This window comes from Vidua chalybeata, chromosome 29, assembly GCF_026979565.1.
Source record: "Vidua chalybeata isolate OUT-0048 chromosome 29, bVidCha1 merged haplotype, whole genome shotgun sequence".
In the NCBI taxonomy this organism is placed as follows: Eukaryota; Metazoa; Chordata; class Aves; order Passeriformes; family Viduidae; genus Vidua; species Vidua chalybeata.
The window spans coordinates 2,390,471-2,410,523 of NC_071558.1; the positions used below are offsets into that span (position 1 = coordinate 2,390,471).

General features: G+C 55.3%; 2 protein-coding genes across 14 annotated transcripts; both read left to right on the forward strand.

Moving 5' to 3' along the window:
• The first annotated feature begins 56 nt into the window (after positions 1-56).
• On the forward strand, positions 57-1,001 carry LOC128801283 (tropomyosin alpha-3 chain-like). The gene is made up of 2 exons (XM_053967097.1): positions 57-269; positions 634-1,001. The coding sequence occupies exons 1-2, from the start codon at positions 156-158 to the stop codon at positions 892-894; spliced, it is 375 nt and encodes a 124-aa protein (XP_053823072.1). The 5' UTR covers positions 57-155; the 3' UTR covers positions 895-1,001.
• A 1,594-nt stretch (positions 1,002-2,595) lies between these two features.
• LOC128801257 (tropomyosin alpha-3 chain) lies at positions 2,596-18,693 on the forward strand. Of its 13 annotated transcripts, none has more exons than XM_053967045.1 (11): positions 2,596-2,791; positions 5,910-6,043; positions 6,869-6,986; positions 7,216-7,286; positions 8,075-8,150; positions 9,198-9,260; positions 9,388-9,457; positions 11,217-11,295; positions 13,096-13,159; positions 16,886-17,006; positions 17,544-17,622. In XM_053967045.1, the coding sequence occupies exons 1-10, from the start codon at positions 2,660-2,662 to the stop codon at positions 16,961-16,963; spliced, it is 885 nt and encodes a 294-aa protein (XP_053823020.1). In that variant the 5' UTR covers positions 2,596-2,659; the 3' UTR covers positions 16,964-17,006; positions 17,544-17,622. The 13 variants fall into 13 exon arrangements, 12 of the variants coding, with proteins under 12 accessions (XP_053823020.1, XP_053823019.1, XP_053823021.1 ...); XM_053967044.1 differs by lacking the exon at positions 8,075-8,150 and adding an exon at positions 8,654-8,729; XR_008435157.1 differs by lacking the exons at positions 8,075-8,150; positions 13,096-13,159 and adding an exon at positions 8,654-8,729.
• The last annotated feature ends 1,360 nt before the right edge of the window (positions 18,694-20,053 follow it).

The following is a 20,053-nucleotide window of genomic DNA, read 5'->3' on the forward strand; positions in this document are numbered from 1 at the left end:
CAGACTTTTTGGGACGGTGGGGAGGCGGGTCAGCCCAAGAAAGGCAAAGCCACTGTGCTGGGCAGAGCTGATAAACGGTCAGTGGGGCACAGGCAACACAGCTGCCCTAGCCACCCATTGTCTGTCTGCATCCCGCTGCCTGTGTCCCACCAAGGATGGAGGCCATCAAGAAGAAGATGCAGATGCTGAAGCTGGACAAGGAGAATGCCCTGGACCGGGCAGAGCAGGCGGAGGCTGAGCAGAAGCAGGCGGAGGAGCGGAGCAAGCAGGTAGGGCAGACAGCCACAGCCCCCGGCCCAGGGGTGTTGCTTCTGCCCGTGCTGGGTTCTTCTGCCTGGTGCTGTGCCTCTGCTGAGCCCAGACCCAACAGAGATTCTGCCTGGGGTATGAGAGTGCGACAGCAGCCGCTATCCCACGGCTCAAGGGCACTCTGAGGGCTGTCCAGGGCTCCGTCCCTGCCAGCTGGTGGGATGTGGGAATGGGGTGGACACTGTGGGGCAGAGCTGGTCCCAAGGAAGGGGCAGGACGGATGCCATGGGGCAGAGCTGAGCCTGGGATGGGGCAGGCGGGGCTCTCTTGGGGTGCAGGGGTTCCGAGTGGTGTCCAGCTGTGGTGACACCGCTGTCCTTCCAGCTGGAGGATGAGCTAGCTGCCATGCAGAAGAAGCTGAAGGGGACAGAGGATGAACTGGACAAATACTCTGAGGCCCTGAAAGACGCCCAGGAGAAGCTGGAGCTGGCAGAGAAGAAGGCGGCGGACGTATGTATGGGGTGCAGGGTGGAAGCTGAGTGCTGCCTTGCCCCCCTTCCTGGTGGGACTGCAGCCCTCCCCTGTGCCTTGGGGACACAGGAAAGTCCCTGTCCGGCTCAGTGTGCTCCCAGTAAAACTGTGTAGGTGTCCAGCAGAGAATGGCCCTGTGAAGGACAAATCCAGAGGGCAGAGCCGGGCAGCGAGCAGCCCATCAAGTGCGGGATATGGGGTCCACGAAGCTCTGAGTCACGGCTGGGGGTGGTGGAGGCGAGCTCCGAGAAGGAGAAGGAGGAGGGGAGAGCCCTCATCCCGCCGTGGGCGGGGGCTCATGGGCAGCGTGAGCATTGCACAGCCCGGCTATTGTTGTCCACTGTTTCCAGGAAAACAATGGTGCGAGCGGTGCAGGGTTTCACCCAGCGGCCGCTCTCCTGCCACCAAGAGGCATGAGGCCCCCGCTCGTCACCTGTCAGGACCTGGCAGTCCGGGATGTCTCAGGGTCCAGCGTCAGGGCGGTGCAGCCCAGCTCTGATGCAGAGAAGGCAGGAGCCGTCCTCTCTCTCCCATGTGCTCGTGGGGAAAGTGCCCGAGCCCCAGCACAGCACCTGGGCTGCTCTCACTGGGAGCTCCAGAGCCCTGGGACATCTGTCACCCTGCAGCTTTGCTTGCAGGTCCCTGTGGCCAGCCCTGCACTGGAATTGGCTTGTGTCGAGTGCAGCATTGCAGAGCTCTTGGTAGCCCTTTCCCGCCCTCGCACCCTTCTTGCCCCCCTTTGTTCCTTGTTGGCATTTTCCCTGCTGTCAGCACATCCTCACTTGCTTCCTCGTGGATCCCTCTCTGTGCACCTGGAGCCCCTTTTCCTGGCTGCTGCCCCCCAGGGTGGCCCATGGGGGTCTCCCAGTTTCCCCCTGGCTCTGGGAAGCGGAGGGATTTTGCACCGTGAAGCATTGAAAGGGCAGAGCTGCCTCCCGGGTGCTTCCAGCCCAACGGAGCCCTTTCAATTCCCAGCTCAGCCCTGGAAGCATGCCATGCCAAACGTGCCATGCCAGGCAAATGCTCCTGCAGCATGAACCCGCCTGGCTGCCGAGGGCTTCAGGCAGACAGCCGGAGCCTTTCCCTGCTATCCACACACTTCGAGCATTGAGAATAGGCTCCGTGGGGAATGAGAGCAGTAACAGGGCTCAGCGATGTGTTTGTCGAGCTCTCGGGGGGCTCCACGACACTGCGGAGCACCGCTCCCAGCTGTGAGGAACGCTGATCTCCGCAGCATTATCTGCCCCGACACGGGAGGGTTCTCTCCTCGGCTCACGCCGTTGCACCGGCGGCATTTCACACGTGGAAGTGGAGCGGGAGCCTGGCGGCCACAGCCCAGCGCCCGGGTGGAAGGAAGGAGCAGGATCAGCTCTGTGGGCTCCTGGCCCCGGCAGAGTCTGGGGGCTCCCCAGGGGTGGCAGTGCCCCAACCCCAAACGCTGCCCCCGGGGCTGAGCGGAGCCCGGCCACGGAGCGGGCGGGTGTGAGGGGGCTTGCGCGGGGCAGGGCTGGCTCCTCCGGGCCCTGCGAGGCTGTGCCTGGTCCCCGCGACACACGAGGCCAGTCCCGGTGCCCCCACGCCCATATGGGGCGGGTCCCGGTGGACCCAGGTGCCCGTGGGGCAGGTCCCGGTGTTTCCCCCCGGCCCGGTGCCGGTGCCCCGTTCCCGCCGGGTGCGGGTGTGCGTCCCCCGCGCGGTGCCGGTGCCGCCGTTCCCGCCGGTGCCGGTCTCGGTGCCCCCGCCACTCCCCGGGCGCGGCGGCCTCGCCTCATCTCCCCGGTAACGCGGGGCGGGGCGGAAGTGACGTCACTTCCGTCCGGCCGTTCCGGGCGCGGTCCCGGTGTCTGGGGGTGGCGGGGCTGGAGCGGAGGGACCGAGCATGGCCGGGGCCACCACGATCGAGGCGGTGAAGCGCAAGATCCAGGTGCTGCAGCAGCAGGCGGACGATGCGGAGGAGCGGGCGGAGCGGCTGCAGCGGGAGGTGGAAGCCGAGCGCCGCAACCGCGAGCAGGTACCGCCGGCGCCGCCGAGCGGGGGCAGAGCCCGTTCGGGCGGCGCGCCCGGGGCCGGGGGTCGTTCCGAGCCGCGGGGGTGCCGGCGAGATGCCGACCCGGGCCGGTATCCGCTGGGAGCGGGGCTCTCGCTCTGTGTCCGTGGCTCCCTCTGGGACCCGCCCGTGGTGCTGAGCAGACGGCGGGGCCGGGGGGATCGGCCTGGCGTTGTTTTCGCTGTTACCGGTGTCCCGGCACGGACAGCGGCGGGGGAGGACCCGGCCGGGGGGAGGGGGAGGCCCCGGCCATCTTGTGCGGCCCCGAGCCCGGAGCTGCGCGGGTAAGATGGAAGGAACGAGCGGGCTCCCTCGGGATGCGGGCAGCGCAGGAGCCCTCTGGAGCTCTCCCGAGCGCCGCATCCTGCCCGGACCCCGGCCCGCGGGGCTCTCCGCTGCCCCTGGCACCGGCAGCCGCTGGGGTGGGAGTGCCTGAAAGGGAGGATCCAGCGGCAGCAGGATCTGAGCTGGCAGCGCTCTCGCTCACCGCCGGGCTGGGAGCACCGGAAAGGCCGGGGACAGGGATGGGGTGACACGGGCAGGACCTCCCGTGGGCCTGGGACACAGGCAAGGCTGGTGGCGTTTTGGGGTGACACGGGGCAGGTCCTTGCTCGAATCCAAGCGTGGCTCTCCTTGGATTTGCAGTGACTTTTGCTGCGTTTGGAGCCCGAGTGCTCGAGCCTGTGTCCGTGACAGCGCTGTGGCACTGCCAGGGATGGATCGGGCTCTGCTGCCCAGATCCATGGCAGGAGCTCCTGCCACTCCCAGGCCTCAGCTGGCTCTTTCTTTGCAGCCACATAAGGAATTCTCCTTGCAATAGCAGCATTGTCACGGGTACAGGCGTATTTTTCCCAGCTCCCTGAACTTCCTTCATCGGAGAGAACCAGTGCTCCCAGTATGGTGCCCAGGGCTTGCCTGGCCCCAGCTCCTGGGGAGTCCTCTTGACTCTCTTGGGACACCAATGATGAATCCCAAAGGCCTGGATGAGCTTCTCACTTGATTTGCTGGGCTCCAGGTGCTCCCTGGTTCAGGGCTGCCTTTGTGAAGGAAGCATGGAGTAACAGGAATGTGCCACTTGTGGCAGGAGTGTCTGGAGGAGTCACCTGGAAGTGTCACCCCATGCTCTGGGGAAGCGTGACAGTTTCATCTCTATCTAGAGAGAAGCAGCAGAACAGGAGGTGTAAGGGCTCTTCTGCAGCAGGGGAGAGGCACTTCCTCAAAATTAAGGGTGGTTTTTGGGTGGGTTGAACACTGCCTGCAGGAAGTCAGGGCTGAGCGATGCAGTTCAGAGGGTCAAGAAGCAGAAGCCCACTGTTCTGGTGTGTCTCCATTGCCTGGGAGAAGGAAGGAGGAGGTCCTCCACCTCAACAGCTGGTAGCCCCTTTAATAGGGAAAAGTCAGGCACTCTCCTTCCTGGTTCTGTTTAAGGTATTGCTGTGTTCCTCTCTTCAGGCAGACCACTTCTCCTTTCAGCAGGGTGGGTGTTGGCTCTGGGGCCACACCGAAGGGGTGTGAGCTTCTCCAGAGCCGGGTGGGAGCTCCTCTTGTGCTCTCCCAGCCTGGTCTTGGAAGCTGCCAGGGGAGCCTCAGTGCCAGTGGGGAGAAGAGCTGGGACAGCCCCTCTGGGAGCTGGATGCAACCGGTGTTGGACCCCACTCTAACACTGGTGCCTTTCATCACTGTGCTCCTCCTTCCTCGGGCACGGTGTGGCAGGGAAGGGTGCTTTGTTATGTGCAGCTGGGGTATTTCGTGTTCGTGTGGCATGTGCCTGTGCCCAGGTCTCTGCAGAAGATCACAGCGCTGCCCTGGAATGGCTGCACTCCTGCCTGCCTTTGTAATGCTGTTGGGGAGCAGGATTCTGGACTCCCCCGGGGGCTCCAGTGGGATGCCAGAGTCCCTAAAGCATCTGGGCTCCCCTGGGCTTTGGCTGGAGTGGATGTGGCTGTAAGCAGGGGCCTCACAGCCAATCAGGTCATGCCCCCAGGGTCCCAAAAAGATTGCAGCGAATCTCGAGTTGACTGTTTAATCTGGGTCTCATCCAGAAGAGGAGTGCCACCGAAGGGATTTTCATCCTTGGCCTTGAGGTGCTTTGTTTTCAGCAGCACTGAAGGGCAGTTCCTGTCCTCTGTATCTGCCCTGGCTGTGTCCGGACTCAGTGCTGGAGCAAGCCACAGGGTGATAGCACAAGTGGCTCTGCCACACGAGTGATGAACTGAGCACAAAGCTGCATGGTGTGTGTTCCCCACCATCTCTGTTGCCAGCAGAGCGCCATGGGGGCTGGCTTGTACCTTGTGGCCTCTTTGAAGGCTGACTAAGACGTGGATTGCAGTGGTTGGGGGGTGGGATGGCCTCTGATCTGTGCCACTTCTTTAAAGCCTCAGTCACATTTCTGGCAAATGTCTGCAGGCTGTCAGCAGTTTCACCAGCTCCCAATGTGTGTGACTGAACCAAGGCAGCTATTGCTGGGGAACAGCCTCCTCGACCTGTCTCAAGACTGGAGAAGGCTTTTGATCCTTCTCTGATTGTTAGTGAGTTGCTGGGAGGAAGGAAGCCTCAAGCACTGCAGGCTCTCTGCTGGGGCTGTGGGCTCTGCAGCAACAAGCCCTGGGGCTGGGCAGCACCTGTGACCAGCCCAGCTTGCCAGCACCCAGTACAGCTTGGCACATCCCTGAACATGTTAATCCTTCTCACCTTGCTGGGTGAGAGGGTTTGCCTCAAGCAACGCTCATGTCCAGATCACAGCAGTAAACTGACTCTCTGCTAAGTGGCAGCTGTCACCACGCTCTGGCCTGGTGGATAAACAGGGCCTGATGAATGGCCTGGCAGGATCCTGGCAGCTGCAGAGGCAGCCCTTGGTGCAAGTCATCTCCTTGGTGTTTATGGCTTAAACTCAGAGCAGTGCAGGCTGACAGTGAGAAGCCTGCAGAGCTAAGTGTGCTGCTTGCCTCTGGGAGAGTGGCTAAAGCACCCTGGGTTTGCTTTGGGCTCCCATGTGCTGCTGCTGACCCCATGGCAGATCTCAGGTGCCCTAACCGAGCTGCTAAACCTGCCCAGGCTGAGTACCCTCCTCTGCTCCCTCCAGGCTGAGGCAGAAGTGGCATCTTTGAATCGCCGTATCCAGCTGGTAGAGGAGGAGTTGGACCGAGCTCAGGAGCGCCTTGCCACAGCTCTGCAGAAGCTGGAAGAGGCAGAGAAGGCAGCAGATGAGAGCGAAAGGTGAGCAAGGACTCCTGCTTGCACTCTGTCAAACACTGAGGGTCCGGTGCTATCAACTTTTGGGGCTTCCCAGAGTGGGGGAGGAGATCCCACATCAAGGCTGGATGTGGGAGTCAGTGCCTGCTTATGCAGAGCACCTAAAATAGTGCTGATGAACCTGAGGCTGCTGATGGCCTTGATGGTCCTGGGACCTGAGGCTAGGGAGCGAGGAAGTGCCAAGGAAATGCATCCCTGCCTGCAAAGGAGGAGAAATACATGGGTTCAGGGACACCATTGCCTTGTAAATGTGGCTGCTGGTGGGGCGGCCTCTCTTCCATCTGCCTCTGCCAGCATGCTCCCTAAGGCAGATGTCCCCTGACCTGGCCTGTGATTCAGAGGGGAGTGGTCCACTTCCAGCTGTCTGATGTGCTTCCTCCTGCACACACCGTGAGCAGCCTGAGCCAGCTGGTGGCCTGCCATAGAGACAGATTTGGCTCTTCCTTCATTCCAGATGCGGAAGTGCCTGACTGGGCTGTGCTGAGTCCTTAAGACAGCTGGGCTTGTTCTCAGCAGCACTGCACTCCCCTTGGCCTGGGAACCCAGTGATCTGCTGGAGGAATGTTCCAAAGGACAGTTAATTCCAAGCAATTGAGGTGGCTGCATTCACATCAGCCCTGTGGCCTCAGCCTTCCTGTGCCACCTTCTGCATTCAGAGGAATTGTGGCTTTTCAAGAAGCACTGTGCTTCCAGGGCACTGCTGGTAATGCTCTGGAACTCATTGCACTGCTGGCTTGTCCAAGATTGTTTCACACATCTCCCCTCCTCCCTGTGCTTGCTTTTGGGCAGAGGCATGAAAGTCATTGAAAACAGAGCTCTGAAGGATGAGGAGAAGATGGAACTGCAGGAGATCCAGCTCAAGGAAGCCAAGCACATTGCAGAGGAGGCAGACAGGAAGTATGAGGAGGTGAGACCCTTGGGTGCTCTAGTACGACTGACCTGGGCCAGGAGACTTGAGTCCTCTTCCTGCTGACAGCAAACCTAGGGGCAGAGCCTGGCTCTCAGCAGAGCCACATCAGTGCTCTGCTTGGCCAGAAGCTTCTGACAGCTCGAGTGGCTCCTGCAGGCATTCCTTCTGCAGAGCCTGCAAGTGCAAAACTCTCCTCCTTCCTCTTGACTCTGCTTGTCCTTTCCAGGTTGCTCGGAAACTGGTGATCATTGAAGGGGATCTGGAGCGTACTGAAGAGAGAGCTGAGCTCGCAGAGTCGTGAGTAGTGTGCTTGCATGTACCTGGCAGGTCTGCCTCTGCATGGGAACTAACACTGCATTGCTAACCTTGTTACACAAGGCCTGAAGCACAAGGGTGGGTTTAGGTCTGCGAAGGAAAGGAATGAAAGCACTTCCCTCCTTGAAACAGGATTAGCTCCACCTAGGACACGGAGTTTGTGATGTGATTTTTCTTGGGTGGAGACACTCTGCCCCTTTGCATGGGCTCACTCCCTAGTCATGGAGGCTGGAGAGCCTTCCTCTCCTCAGCTCACCAGCACTGCTTTGTGCGTGCACTCACAAGATCGTTCACGTTGCTACAGAGCACAGTGCCTGTACTGGAGTGGCAGAGGCCTCCTGGGCCAGGGACTGGAGTGGCATATGGGGTGGCCGAGGGCAGAGCTGTGGCTGAGGCTGGTCTCTGGGCCTCCCCAAGTATTTGCAGTAACCACTACAGGCTTCTGCACTGCTCAGCAGAAATCTGGGCTTCCTCTGCTCAGGGCAGAGACACAAATCCTGGTGTTTGGGCTCCTTTCATGTATCCAGATGCTTCAGCTGATCCTTGAGGAGCTGGTCAGGGCCTTTCTGTGCTCTGGGCCTTGTCTAACACAGTTGGTGTGTATGCAGCAGCAGCAGCGCTGTGCTTCCCGCCCAGATGTGCATGTTGTGACCATGACTTTTTTGTGTTTCCCCCCCACACCCTTTTTTGCTCTGTGGTGGTGTGGTTCTGGTGCTCCTTTTGACCTTGTCCCCACCTGGCTTGTGCCCTTGTGTGACCGTCACTAACAGTCATTGCCGGGAGCTGCAGGAGCAGATCAGAGTGATGGACCAGAACTTGAAGTGTCTGTCTGTTGCCGAAGAAAAGGTACTAACCTTTCCCTTCTTGAACCATTAAACCAAAACTCATGTGGTCTCCTCACTATGCTCCTCCCCTCAGCTTAACTGCGTCTCTCTCTTGCTCTCTCCTGGAACATTCTGTCTTCTCTGCCCATAAATATCCCTTTCTGCGTGGTGGTGGCTGTCCTTGTGTCCATCAGAACAGCTTCCCTCCAAACAGCACACTAAACGTGAAGCTTCTCCTTGGAGACTCCAAGTCTGGCAGAAACCTGTGTCCACATCTCACTGCTCAGCTCTGTGCCCCGTGCATGTGCTGGCAGAATATTTCAAACATGAGCTCAGAGGCAAAAAGGGAACTTGCTTTCTGCACAGGTGCCTCAAAGCAGGGTCCTATCCCATCTGATCTCAGACAGTCTCCTAAAGAACTTCCTGATCTTCCCTGCACGTGGATTCACTTCTTGTATCCTGTCTTTCCCTCCCACTTCTTCTTTTCCTTTTTTTTTTCCCCCCTTTTCTTACAAAACCCCACAGTAAATGTTCCGAGCTGGAGGAGGAGCTGAAGAATGTCACCAACAATCTCAAGTCTCTTGAGGCTCAGGCTGAGAAGGTAGGGCTGCCTGTCCCAGGGCCAGAAACTTTGCTGTTGTGCTAGGAGGGTAAACAGCAGAGCACCCACTGAGGTGGAAATTATTCAACTGCAGTCTTAAGCAAGCCAGGAGTGCTGTGCTTGCTCTGCTGGGAGGGCTGAGGTTCATGGAGGTTCATGGAAGCTGGGGTGCAGGAAGCCTGGCTGCCCTTCCCTGCCTTGGGGCAGACTCAATCAGCCAGGATGTTTAAGCTGTTAAAATGTTAAGATGAGAATTTTTCTGCGTCCAGGTTTGTGTTCCATGCATGATGTGAGACTTGCCACCTGACCCAGTCCTGTTGGACTTGGGTGAGGATGTGAACAAGTCCCAGGTGGAAGGTTCTGTTGGCATGTGTGCTGCAGTGAGGAGTTTATGCTGCCCTCTGTAGCTGTGGGCTCTCTGGAGAGGGAGGTATCTGGGGCTGCTGACTGCTGACTCCTTTTCCACAGTACTCGCAAAAAGAGGATAAATATGAAGAAGAGATCAAGATTCTGACTGATAAACTCAAAGAGGTGAGTGACCCTGTCAGGATGGCCCAGCTGGGTGAGCTGGCCTCAGCTTGACTGGGAAGAGATGTGAAGGGTGGGAGGCTCCATGTCCTTGGACTGGTGCCCTAACTGGCTTATTTCTGTCTGGCAGGCAGAGACCCGTGCTGAATTTGCTGAACGCTCTGTAGCCAAGCTGGAGAAGACCATTGATGACCTGGAAGGTACATTCTGGGGATAGGAAACCAAGGATTGTGTGTTGAGTGAGAAGCTAAGGAGGGCTATCTCTCAGGCAGCTGGAGAGTGGACAGGCTGCTGTGCTCCTCATTACTTGGAGCATAACCCCACTTGGCCTCCAAGGTGAGGCTTGGCAAGAGTCCTGCCCTGTGCCTCTGCTCTGAAAACAGTTCCCCAGCTGTGCTGCAGCAGGTCTCAAGCTCTTGATCCAGACACTTGGCCTTATCTAGATAGCTTCTCTATTTTGGTAGTGATGTCCTCAGGAACGTAACTAGATCCCTGTGCTCCAGCTTCATCCAGTTCATCTACGAGTGGCATAGGAAAGAAACACCTGTAAGAATTGGTCACAGTAACATACTTGTGTGCAGAACATCATGCATGTGCTGGCTACTGCAAATGGGGTCTTGCAAGTCAACCACAGGAGACAGTGAGTCTTGAAACAGCCCCCATGAAGATTCAGACTCCCCAGTGTGAGTCCTGAATCAAGGTTAAATCCCCAGCAGTTCAGTCCACGGGGTAGTCAGCCTGTGCCAAGGGTGGGTTCCTTTCCTCCTCCCATTCCTTCACACAGTTCTTCAGGAACACTCCTGAGGCCAGCCATTGCAGAACCTTGCCCCAAGCCACAGAAGGAGAAGGTTTCAGCTGCCTCCCTTAAATCTGGGACTGTGGCCAGATTCTTTTTGGATTGCTGTGGCTGGAGTGGTGGTGCTGGTAAACCAAAACCCTTACAGGTCTCCTACCTTGACCACAGGTGTGCCTTTGTGGTCTTTTAGTGCCAGGTCTTGGAGATACAAAGCACTATCCTACTGTCTGGAGTCACTCTGGAGGTTTATTATCTAGAAATAGCAACGGTGTCACCTGAGCTGTTCCAGAACTGCAGCCAAGCAGCAATCTGAGCCACCTCATGGTCCAGGACAAGCTTTTATTTGGAACTGCAAAAAGTCCTCCAAATCCCTGCATGCTCCCCTTGAAACCTGTTGATTGAGAGTTGGCTCTGGTCTACAGCCTTGCTGCTGAAGTGACCTAGTTTATGACAACTGACAAAGTTCCCCAGGCTCTGCAAGGCTGTTAACAGCATGCCCAGCTGTACTATAGCCCAGGCAGCCAGGGCTGGAGCTGTCTGTGCCAGCTCTGCAGGGCTCAGGGATGTGTCAGCACAGTTCCAGGCCCACCCCTCCCTGGAGGCAGAGAGCTGCCTGTCTACTCCATTATCTGATGGAGAACACTGGTGTGGCCAGTCTGCTCCCCCACCTCACTGCATCCTGCAGGATTGGAATTTCCTCTGATGCCCAGCTCTAGTACATGACTGACTTCTGCCAAGCCAGTCTTTGCATTGAGACACAGGTGAGAACAAAGCACCTCAATTAGCAGTGCTCTCCTTAGGTGTAACAAGCTTCTCCCTAAGTGGATGGAGTTGCCTTTCCCTGCTGCTCCTCCTGACACTGGTTCCTGCTGACCTAGCTGGACAGCTTGTTTTTACAAGGTGATGTGGTTGAGTGCTTGGCTCTGCTGCCCTTGGAGCTGGATTGTAATCCTGGAAGGCACTTGCCAGTCAGTTGGTCCTGAAGCTGCTGGAACCCTCCTGTTCATTGTTGGGGATGAACACAGAGTCGTGATGGCTCCACATCTAACTTCATTTTCTTCTGTTCGTGTGTACCATCCTGCTTTTCCCGCCCCAGAGTGTTGGAAGAACTCTTTGCCTTCCCTCATTATTTTCCTTTTGTTCTCCTCCTAAACCTCTTCTAGATGAGCTCTATGCCCAGAAACTGAAGTACAAAGCAATTAGTGAGGAACTGGACCACGCCCTGAATGACATGACTTCCATGTAAATATGAGCTGGCTGGCGTTCGCCTCTCGCTTCAGCAGGCTGGACCGCCAGTGCTTGCTTGGTTTGCTGTGGTTTCTGTAGTTGGAGAATCGACGGCGCTGTGCCGTCCAGGTTACTTCTACAGATCTGCCCAAGGAGCCCCAGCATGCCGTCCTCTAACTCTAGGTCCTTGTGGTCTGCATGTGTAACCAAGTGCTGTGCTGGCCTGAAAGGGTTCTGACTTAAATTTGAGTGCAATTCCCACTCCCACTGGGAAAGGCTTTCTCAGGAAATGTGGCTTTGTCTTCTGCTGGAGCCACTGGGCCATGGTCTCAGGATTCCTTCTGGAAGAGGCTGTGGATAGCGCTCAGGTGGATTCCTTAGGAATTGCCACAACAGGCTTGAGATGGGCCAGATCATGAACTGATCTGTGGAAGTAGCTGAACTTGTGTGTTTCTGCAACTTCGCTCCTCAGCTTTGTGTTCAGATCTGCAGTGGGTGCTGCTAACAACTGCTCCGTCCGGTCCTTGCACTAACCCAGGAGAGGCCAGGTCCTCACCCCACAGAGAAGAGCCTTAACACGAGTGTCCCAAAGTTCCCTAAGCAGAGTTTGCTGTGCACAAACACTGAGGCGTTTCTTAAAATTAGTGTCTCCTTCTGTCTCACACAGATAAGTCTTGTGGTTCCAAACTCCACTTTGGATTTGTCTCTCTGCTTGGTGGCTTGTTCTGCATCTGCACCCGGCATTCACGCTCTCTTCATCTCACTCTGAATTCCAGTACCTTTTTCCAGTTACTGTGCACAGGGCATCCCTGGGAATGGGTGCTGTAAAGACACGGAAGCAGCAGCAGCAGCCCCCCAGTTGTGCTGCACTTGCTCCCAAACAAAGCTCCCTCTGTGTGACCTGATGTGCCAGACACAGCCTGCTCTGAGGGGCTGCCCTTTCTGTGTTGGGGGAGCGGGGAGGATGTTGTTCTCATCTGCATATCTTGTGTGGAGCCATAAAGCTCTTTTTGTATTTCTCTTGCCTCTTGCTCGAGCATGATGTCACCTTTTTTAAGGAAAACAGTTCCTGTATAAATGGCTGTTGCTTTTGAGAAATGGGTTTCTAGTGACCACTTGCTGCTTTAGAGTAACTGTCTCAGCATTGCCTTCAAACTGGTGTCACCCTCGGTGGAGCACAGACCTCACTAGCCCGCTGGATTTTCCTTTGAGGTGTGTCACTGGCTCCCAGATGTGATGGCAGCTTTGCAGACAGGGCCTATGGGGTCAAACTGGAGGCTGGGGGTTGCAGCAGGAGGCCCTGGAGCTGTGCCTGACTGAAGACACTCCTCATTCCTGCCTGCTCTGGAGTGTTCACCAGCACTGGTTGCCAAACACTGGCTTGCAGTGGGAGGTCACACACCTGGTAGTCGTTAGCCAATAAATACTGTGTGAGCTCTGGCTGGTCTCCACTGGGGCAGAACTGGTTGGGTGTGAGGTGCTGCCTGTGCCAGGGGGAAGGATGTGTGGCCTCTTGCTTCAGGAATGAGAAGGCACTGCAGCAGGGCTGTGAGCATCTGAGCCAGGGAATCTTCTGCAGAGCCCTCCCCTCCTCACGCAGGGGCTGGGGGCTGCAGGATCCTTCTAGGAGTGTGGCATGGAGCTTCCCACTGAGCACTGCCACTGGGCTGTGAATGCCTGGCGTGTGTCACTGCTGGTGCTGTTGCTAGTTGATGTGGTATGATAAACACTGGTCAGCCTCTCAAAACGCTGTGTGCTGCCTCATGGTGGTTGGTCAAATACTTTTTCCTTTCTGGATCCGTTCATCTGCCACAGTGCCCGAAGAGCCCTTCGTGAGCAGAGTTCTGATGACATGGGACACTTCCCGTGGCTTTCTCAGGTTTGTGCCCTTCTGGTCTCCACGTGATAGCACTGGCAGTCAGGATAATCTAGGCACACTCACCTGCCCCAGCCTGTCCCACTCTGTATTTGGTGACAGGTGGGGAAGGGGGGGAGCACTCAAGGAATTTCCAAGTGTGGGCTGACTCTCCTAGGCTGTGGGGCAGTGGCTGTGCCCTGTAAAAACAAAGCAAGAACCCAGAACTCTTCAGTAATCCAACTGCAGCTGAGTTGAGGATCTGGATCCTGTGGGAAGGGCAGGGCTTCTGTAAAAGTGAAGGCTTCCAGTCCAGTGTTCCATTGTCAGCTCTTAAGACAACAGGGATGGCATCATCATTGTCTGTCAGTATCTGAAGGGAGGGTGTTAGAGAATGGACCAGGTTCTGCTCAGTGGTGCCCAGCAGTAGGACAGGCAGCACATGGAAACTGATGCCCAGGAAGTTCCACCTGAACATGAGGAAGAATTTCTTCCCTGTGTTGTTGGTAACTGAGCACTGAGCAGATTGCCCAGATACAATGTGAAGTCTCCCTCACTCGAGATATTCCAGAATGATCCAGCCACAGTCCTTTGCAAAGTGCTCTGGGGTGACCCTGCTTGAGCAGGGAGGTTGGACCACATAACCCACAGTGCTCCCTTTCAACCTCACGCCTTCTGTGATTGTTAGTGGGTGGGAGGTGGCAGCCTGCCCTTGGGAAGTGCCTCTCCTCACAGGGAGGTCTGGTTGCATCCTGACTCTTGCTGTGGGGAGCTGGTGGCTTTGCTCTGCTCAGTGGTGTTCCCAGGAATGTTATCTAAGGCTGGGCTGTGGCAGGCCCTTTCCCCACTCATCCGGAAGGAATCCACTCTGGGTGGTGGATGGGTATGTGGGTGGGTGATGCAATGGTTACCCTGGGAGGTTTTGGAGACATCTGGTCTGACTGGATTGCTGGGCCTGTGCAGGCTGGTTACTGTGAGCTGTGCTGTGATGTGGGAGCGCTGCAAACACAGGTTAACTGACCAGGAGGGCCAGCTCCTGGGGCTCCCCACGTCCTGGGGCTCCCTGAGTGGCAGGGATAGCTGGTGAGGCTGCCCTGGGGTTGGGCAGAGAAGGGAGCAGGCCAAACATGGCATAGCTGCTGCAGACCTGGACAGGTTTTCTATGTGGAGAGGCTGTTCCTGAAGTCTGGGAAATTTAGTCATGCTAAACACTCCAGTCTGCTACCTTGTGTGGGTGAATCATCAGGTCCCTGTACACAAGCAGGAATCTTTGCTTGAAAGCTGTGAGCTGTTGCACCAAGTCCTGCTGAGCACAGTTCACTCTCATCCTCTGCCACTGAGGAGACCCAGGAGCAGCCTGGATCACTCGGGTCTGGGCACTGGCATTGGGACTGCTCAGAGCCAGCATGGAGCCAGAATCCCTCACAGCAACAGCAGCTGTTGTGCAAGGCATGGGCCAGGATGCCATGTACCCACAACTTCTCAGTTGTGGTAGGTCAAAAATCATTGGCTTCTCTGCCTGTGCCTTGGTCCCTTGGTGCCTTTAAAGAGAAGGGACAATCAATCAAATTACTGCCCTCTCCTGCAGAGTGAGGTGCAATTAGAGCAGGTCCTGAAGACTGAGAGAAGCTGAAGTTGAGCTTCCCCCTCTGTGTGCAGATGTTACACTGGAGGGACTGAGCTGAGACTCTGGGGAGGGTGACATGCTTTGGCTGCTCCATGTAAACCACTCCACTTTCTGCAATTTTACCCAGCTAGGTCTTGTTCAAGAGCAAAATATTCCGAGATTGAAAGCAATGAGGAATGGTGTAGCTCCCCTTCAGAGGGTGCCTGAGAGTCTTAGGACCTCACAGTACAAAGATTAGAGGGGAAGGCCAAGGCTGTGCTCTAGGCTCAGTCCTCCAGCAGAGGCATCACACTGTGTCACTGCACGTGGTGCTGGTCACTTCTGCCAGGCTGGAAGATGCTGTGTAAGATTTTTTCACTGCCTGGAATTCCCCTAAGTGCAGGAATTGGAGCTCTCAGGCTGGGAGGACTCTGCTCATGGAAATGAGCAGGAGAGATGCTGAATGTGTTCTCTGTAGTGGCTGGTTGTGGCTGACAGGCTGTGTGGCAGGACACTGGCCACCCAGCCCTGAGAAGTGACAGATCCTGGAAAGGGACCAAACGTGCTGATGACATGAGTGCTCGAGGATGCCTGTGGCTGCTGGACCTCCGTGGGGCTCTAAGGACAGAAGCCATGGCTGCAAAGGCAGTGGCAGCTTGTGCCCTGCTCATGGAGTTGTTCTGAGGCAGATGTAAAAGAGGGCTCTGTGCTCCAAAAGTCCCTCTGTCCTGTACCTGAAGCGATTGCTGCCTCCAGTCCTAACTGGGTCGTTAGTGTGGCACCAGGCATGTTCTCAGAGGAGGGTCCTCCAGGCCAGGGATGAGATGTTCTCATTCTCAGTTCTTCTGGTGTGCCTGTCCTGCTGTTCAAACCCTGTCAATCCCACTGCAGTGTGGTGTGGCTCCCTCTGGAAGCTATTTCTGGTCCTGCTGTGGCAGGACCCGTTTCTGCAATGTGCTCCACAGGCTTAAAGCACATCCCAGATCTCTGTCCTTGCTGGGGTCCAGCCCAGCCCTGCCTGCAGGCTCCTCTTCTGGTGTCTCTTCTTCCTTTCTTTGCCTTTGCACATCTTTGGCAGCACTTTCACTTCTGCCCACACTTGGCTTCCTCTGTGATCTTCCTGAGCTGAAGCACAAGTTAGAGAAAGACAAACCTTTGGGAATAGCCCAGGCTGTCCTCAGAAGCACACATTATGGAGACAGCTTGTTTGATGTGCTCATCTACTAACCTTCCCTTTCTCTCTTTTTCTCTCTTCCTCTTGTTTCCCTTATCCCGTCGCTGCTGCAGAGCGCCTGTACAGCCAGCTTGAGAAAAACCGCCTGCTCTCTAATGAGCTGAAGTTAATGCTGCATGATCTGTGTGACTGAGAAGGGGCCCACTAATCCCATTAAACAGCTTATTGCGACCACCAGTGCTGTGGACCACAGTGAAATCTGATCATTAAGACTGGCAGACTTGCGAATTTTATGCAATTGCTGCTTTTTAATGAGGCACTTGGATTTATCCTGTAATTTATTTAAGCTTTTTTTTTTTTTTTTTTTTTAATATATAAAGGTAACCTCTATTCTTGGTGAAGTCACCCCCAGACTTGGCTGCGTTTTTACCAGTCTTGTTTGCTTGTCCAGGGGGTCTTGCCTGGCTCCTCCATGGAACCAGAATAGCTGCACCCCCCCAAATGTGGGGTGGGCTGAAGTTAGACTTATGTCTGCTTGAAGCTGCCTGTCAAGTGCTACAACTTAATTTACTATTAGCTGAATGACTGTAGGATTTCCTGGTGCATGGATTGATGGCTTCTACCAATAAATGACTGGCCTTGTGGTCTGTGAGACACTGCACACCTGTAGTACATTCCTGTTTAGGGGAGTCCTAACTGAGAAGGTTTGGGGACAGCAGTAATTTCCCAGGCCTGACCCCAGTGCAGCTACAGAGCCCTGAAATGGGTTGGGAAAGCTCACAGACATCTTGACAGCAAGTGCCAAAATGCACAGCCTGAAGCTGTGTCCTGGGTGCCTGCAGGGAGTACTGAAATGCTGCTGTTGCTCATGCTCGAGGAAGGCTGTTCTCTCTCTGTGCAGTTTCTGGCCCTGGGGAGGTTGGGAGTGGCTTTGGGAACCTGCCTGTACCTAAAGGACATTTTTCCACAGCCTGTCTGTCCAGTGTCCCAGCGTGTGGATGTCTCCAGTGATATGGGTGGGCTCACCTTTGGAGTAAAGCCTACTTAGAGCACTAGCTGCTGATCTGCTCTCCTCCTGGCTTAAGGAACATGTGAGAATTGACTGCACAGCTGCCTGTAGTGTCGGGCAGGGTGCAGCTCCCTCACTCCTCACTCTGCCTGTCACTGCCCCAGCTCCTGCCCCGCTGCCCTTGGGGCTGGTGGTCTGCTCCCTGCTGCTGGGCTTGGCATCCCTGCCCTGTGCTGAGGGGAAGGGGGGCACCACCAGCTGTAGTTCCAGGGGTGTGTTGCTCTTGGGTGCCTTGCTGGGCCACGTGTGTCAGCTGTGGAGGTGTGGAAGCCCTGGGAAGAGCTGGCTGCAGTCAGAGACGCCTGCATGTGAAACACTGACCAGAGCTCTGGCTAAAGGTGCACCGTGGCCATACTGAGTGGGAGCAGCAGCAGTGTGAGAGGCGAGGGCTACACACAAGCCAGGTAACCTCAAAGCTTCCAGCTGCACCCAGCCAGGCACTCCGGCCCAAGGATCGCTGCAGCTGCGTGTGGGGAAGGGGCTGGCACAAGCTTTCTTTGGCAAAGGACTCCCCGTTGTTTGATGCTGATTCGTAACTCTCGACTCTTGTTCCTGCCAGATAAACTGAAATCCACCAAAGAGGAGCATCTCTGCACGCAAAGAATGCTGGACCAGACCCTGCTAGACCTGAATGAGATGTAATGGATCCCTGCCACTGCCTCTGCCACGCCATGCCAGCCCAGCTGCTGCTGCCCTCTAACCCTGGGGCCAGAGTTTACTTTCTGTTGCCAACTTGACCAAACACAAATCTCCTTTGTTCCAGGGTTAAAGGCCACCAGGTTGGGCAGAGCTTCAAACAGCATCATTAAGGGAAGTAAACAATGCAATAATGTTTGGAGAGCATGTTTGAGATGTACACATTTTGTAACTACCTTTTTTTGTAGCAACCATTATAAACATTCCAAATAACGTGTGAGGCTGGTGAGCTACACTTCAGAGCTCTTGGCTTTAAAATTTGGTATTAACCTTCTGTTAATCGGCTCTGGGCCACCCTGCTTTGGCAGGGCAGGAAATGGATATGATGGTTCTGGCTGTGAGTCAGAGTAGCCAGGCTAGGCTGACAGCCTGTTGAGAAAACTTCCTTTTCCAGGAGCTGTTTGCCAAAAGCACAGTTCAGTTTTTCAGCTTTAAGGTAGCTCTGTGTTGGGAAGGAACAACTTGGGTGAAAGGTGTCTTTTTTGGGGGGGTTGTTTTTTGTTTTTTTTAAGCCAAGTCAGTCATCTGAACAATTGAACCTTCACAGGGATTGTGTCCCTTCCCCTCCACACCTGAAGGGCTTAGAGAAGCCACTGTCCCTGTAACCCATTGCTACCCTGGAGCTGACTTTGCCTTCACTAAGTGCTGATGCACCAAACTTCACTGCTCATCACTGGGTTACACTTAACAACTTAAGTACAACAGCCTTGTGTCCTTGGAGAAGTGTTTTTGCCTACCTGGAGGGAGGGAGCCAAGCCTTCCCTCCTGCCCAGGACTGCTCTTATTGTCTTAATTGAGTACAAGCCATGTTGCTGTGCATTGCTGATGTGTTGTGGTTGTGAGGTGTGAGTGTGGCAATGTCACGCTCGCAGCGTGTAGCTTTGTGGTTTGAGCATGCTGCCTGGTTGTAGCAGTTTTTGGGGCCAATCTGGAGACAAAAACCATATCCAGTGTTTTGATACTAAATTGAAAAATTGTGTTACTGTCTTTTGAAATAAAAACTGATCCCTCCACATGGCTGCTGGCTGCAGAGCTTTACTGTGCGGGCTTGTGGGGGATGAGGGTGGGGATGAAGACTGGGGTACGTGCCCATCCCTTGGGAGTGGGACCAGGCATGGGGTAAGTAGCACTTCCCAGGGCGGGAGTGCAAAAGCAGGACTGTGGTGATGAGTTCCTCAGTCAGTTTGGAGACAACACTGAGTTGGGTGCAAGTGTTAATCTGCTGGAGAGCTCTGAAAGAGGGATCTGTAAAGCCTGGTTCCAGTGGTGTGACAGTCAGCAAGGCCTTGGAGGAGTGCACCCCGTGGGAAGACAGATCCACATCACAGCATTTTGGGGAGGGGCTGTGTGCCCGTGGGGGAAATTCACCTGGCAGCAGGTGCAGCAGGGCTGCTGCTCGTGAGAGCGGGCTCGTGCCACAGATGTTCTCGGAGAACTGTTTCCGTGGGAGGGACCCCGTGGTCTCACAGGAGGACTCCTCTCCCTGAGCAGCAGCAGAAGAACTTGGGTGATGAACTGACCCAAAAACCCCCATGCTCTGTTTCCCTGCACTGCCAATGGGAAGGAAGGAGGGGCTGGGGGGGCAGAAGGTGTTTTAAGGGCTTATTTTACCTCTCATTATCCTCCTCTGTGGAAGGGGCTAACAGCGGTGAGAAGAAGCTGAGAAGCAAGAAGAAGCTGATAAGGAGCTCTCTTCAAGGCTGTTACCAAGGAGACCAAGAGAAGAGAGGAACTGAAGAAAGATAGGGAGGGAACTTTGCAGCTGGACAAGAAAGTTAGCTGAAGTCACTGTTACTTTTCACCAATGGTGTTACGTTGAATTATTGTGGCCAATAGTTAGGGTAGAAGAAGCATAAAGAATTTGAAAGTGCATAAAAGGTCAGCCATTTCTGTAATAAAGGGTTGCCATCAGAAGACTGCTTAATGTCTCTGCTTTGTGTCGTGACCGCCTCAACAACGACACTCCTCTAATTCTGTCAGTAATAAATTCATTTTGCAACCTTAAGCTGAGCCTGTTTTGCCCTTGAAGTGTTTTCTCCAGTCCTTATCTCAATTAATGAAACCCTACGTTAATTTTTTTTTCTCTCCTCTACCCAGCTGTGGCAGGAGAGGGTGAACCAGTAATTTCTCCTGGGTGCCTGATGTTGGGCCAGTGTCAAATCATGACAATCCCATCTAGCCCTGCCCTCTGGCAGTGTGAAGCCATTCCCCCTCACCCTGGCACTCCAGGCCCTTGTCCAAAGCTCCTCTCCAGCTTTGTTGGAACCCCTTCAGGCACTGGAAAGCTGCATTTTCCTGAGCTAGGGAAGGTGTGGAGAGCAGAAGGGACTATCTTGAAAAAAACCCCAAATCTTGAGCTCAGGGTCTTCCCAC

What these genes read in the sequence shown, in the direction of transcription:
- LOC128801257 (XM_053967045.1), top strand. Translation starts at nt 2,660, where the DNA reads ATGGCCGGGGCCACCACGATCGAGGCGGTGAAGCGCAAGATCCAGGTG. An exon ending in TGACTGATAAACTCAAAGAG is followed by an intron (nt 9,261 to 9,387) that starts GTGAGTGACCCT and finishes TCTGTCTGGCAG; the next exon opens with GCAGAGACCCGTGCTGAATT. An exon ending in CTGAATGACATGACTTCCAT is followed by an intron (nt 11,296 to 13,095) that starts GTAAATATGAGC and finishes CATCTGCCACAG; the next exon opens with TGCCCGAAGAGCCCTTCGTG.
- LOC128801283 (XM_053967097.1), top strand. Translation starts at nt 156, where the DNA reads ATGGAGGCCATCAAGAAGAAGATGCAGATGCTGAAGCTGGACAAGGAG. An exon ending in CGGAGGAGCGGAGCAAGCAG is followed by an intron (nt 270 to 633) that starts GTAGGGCAGACA and finishes CTGTCCTTCCAG; the next exon opens with CTGGAGGATGAGCTAGCTGC.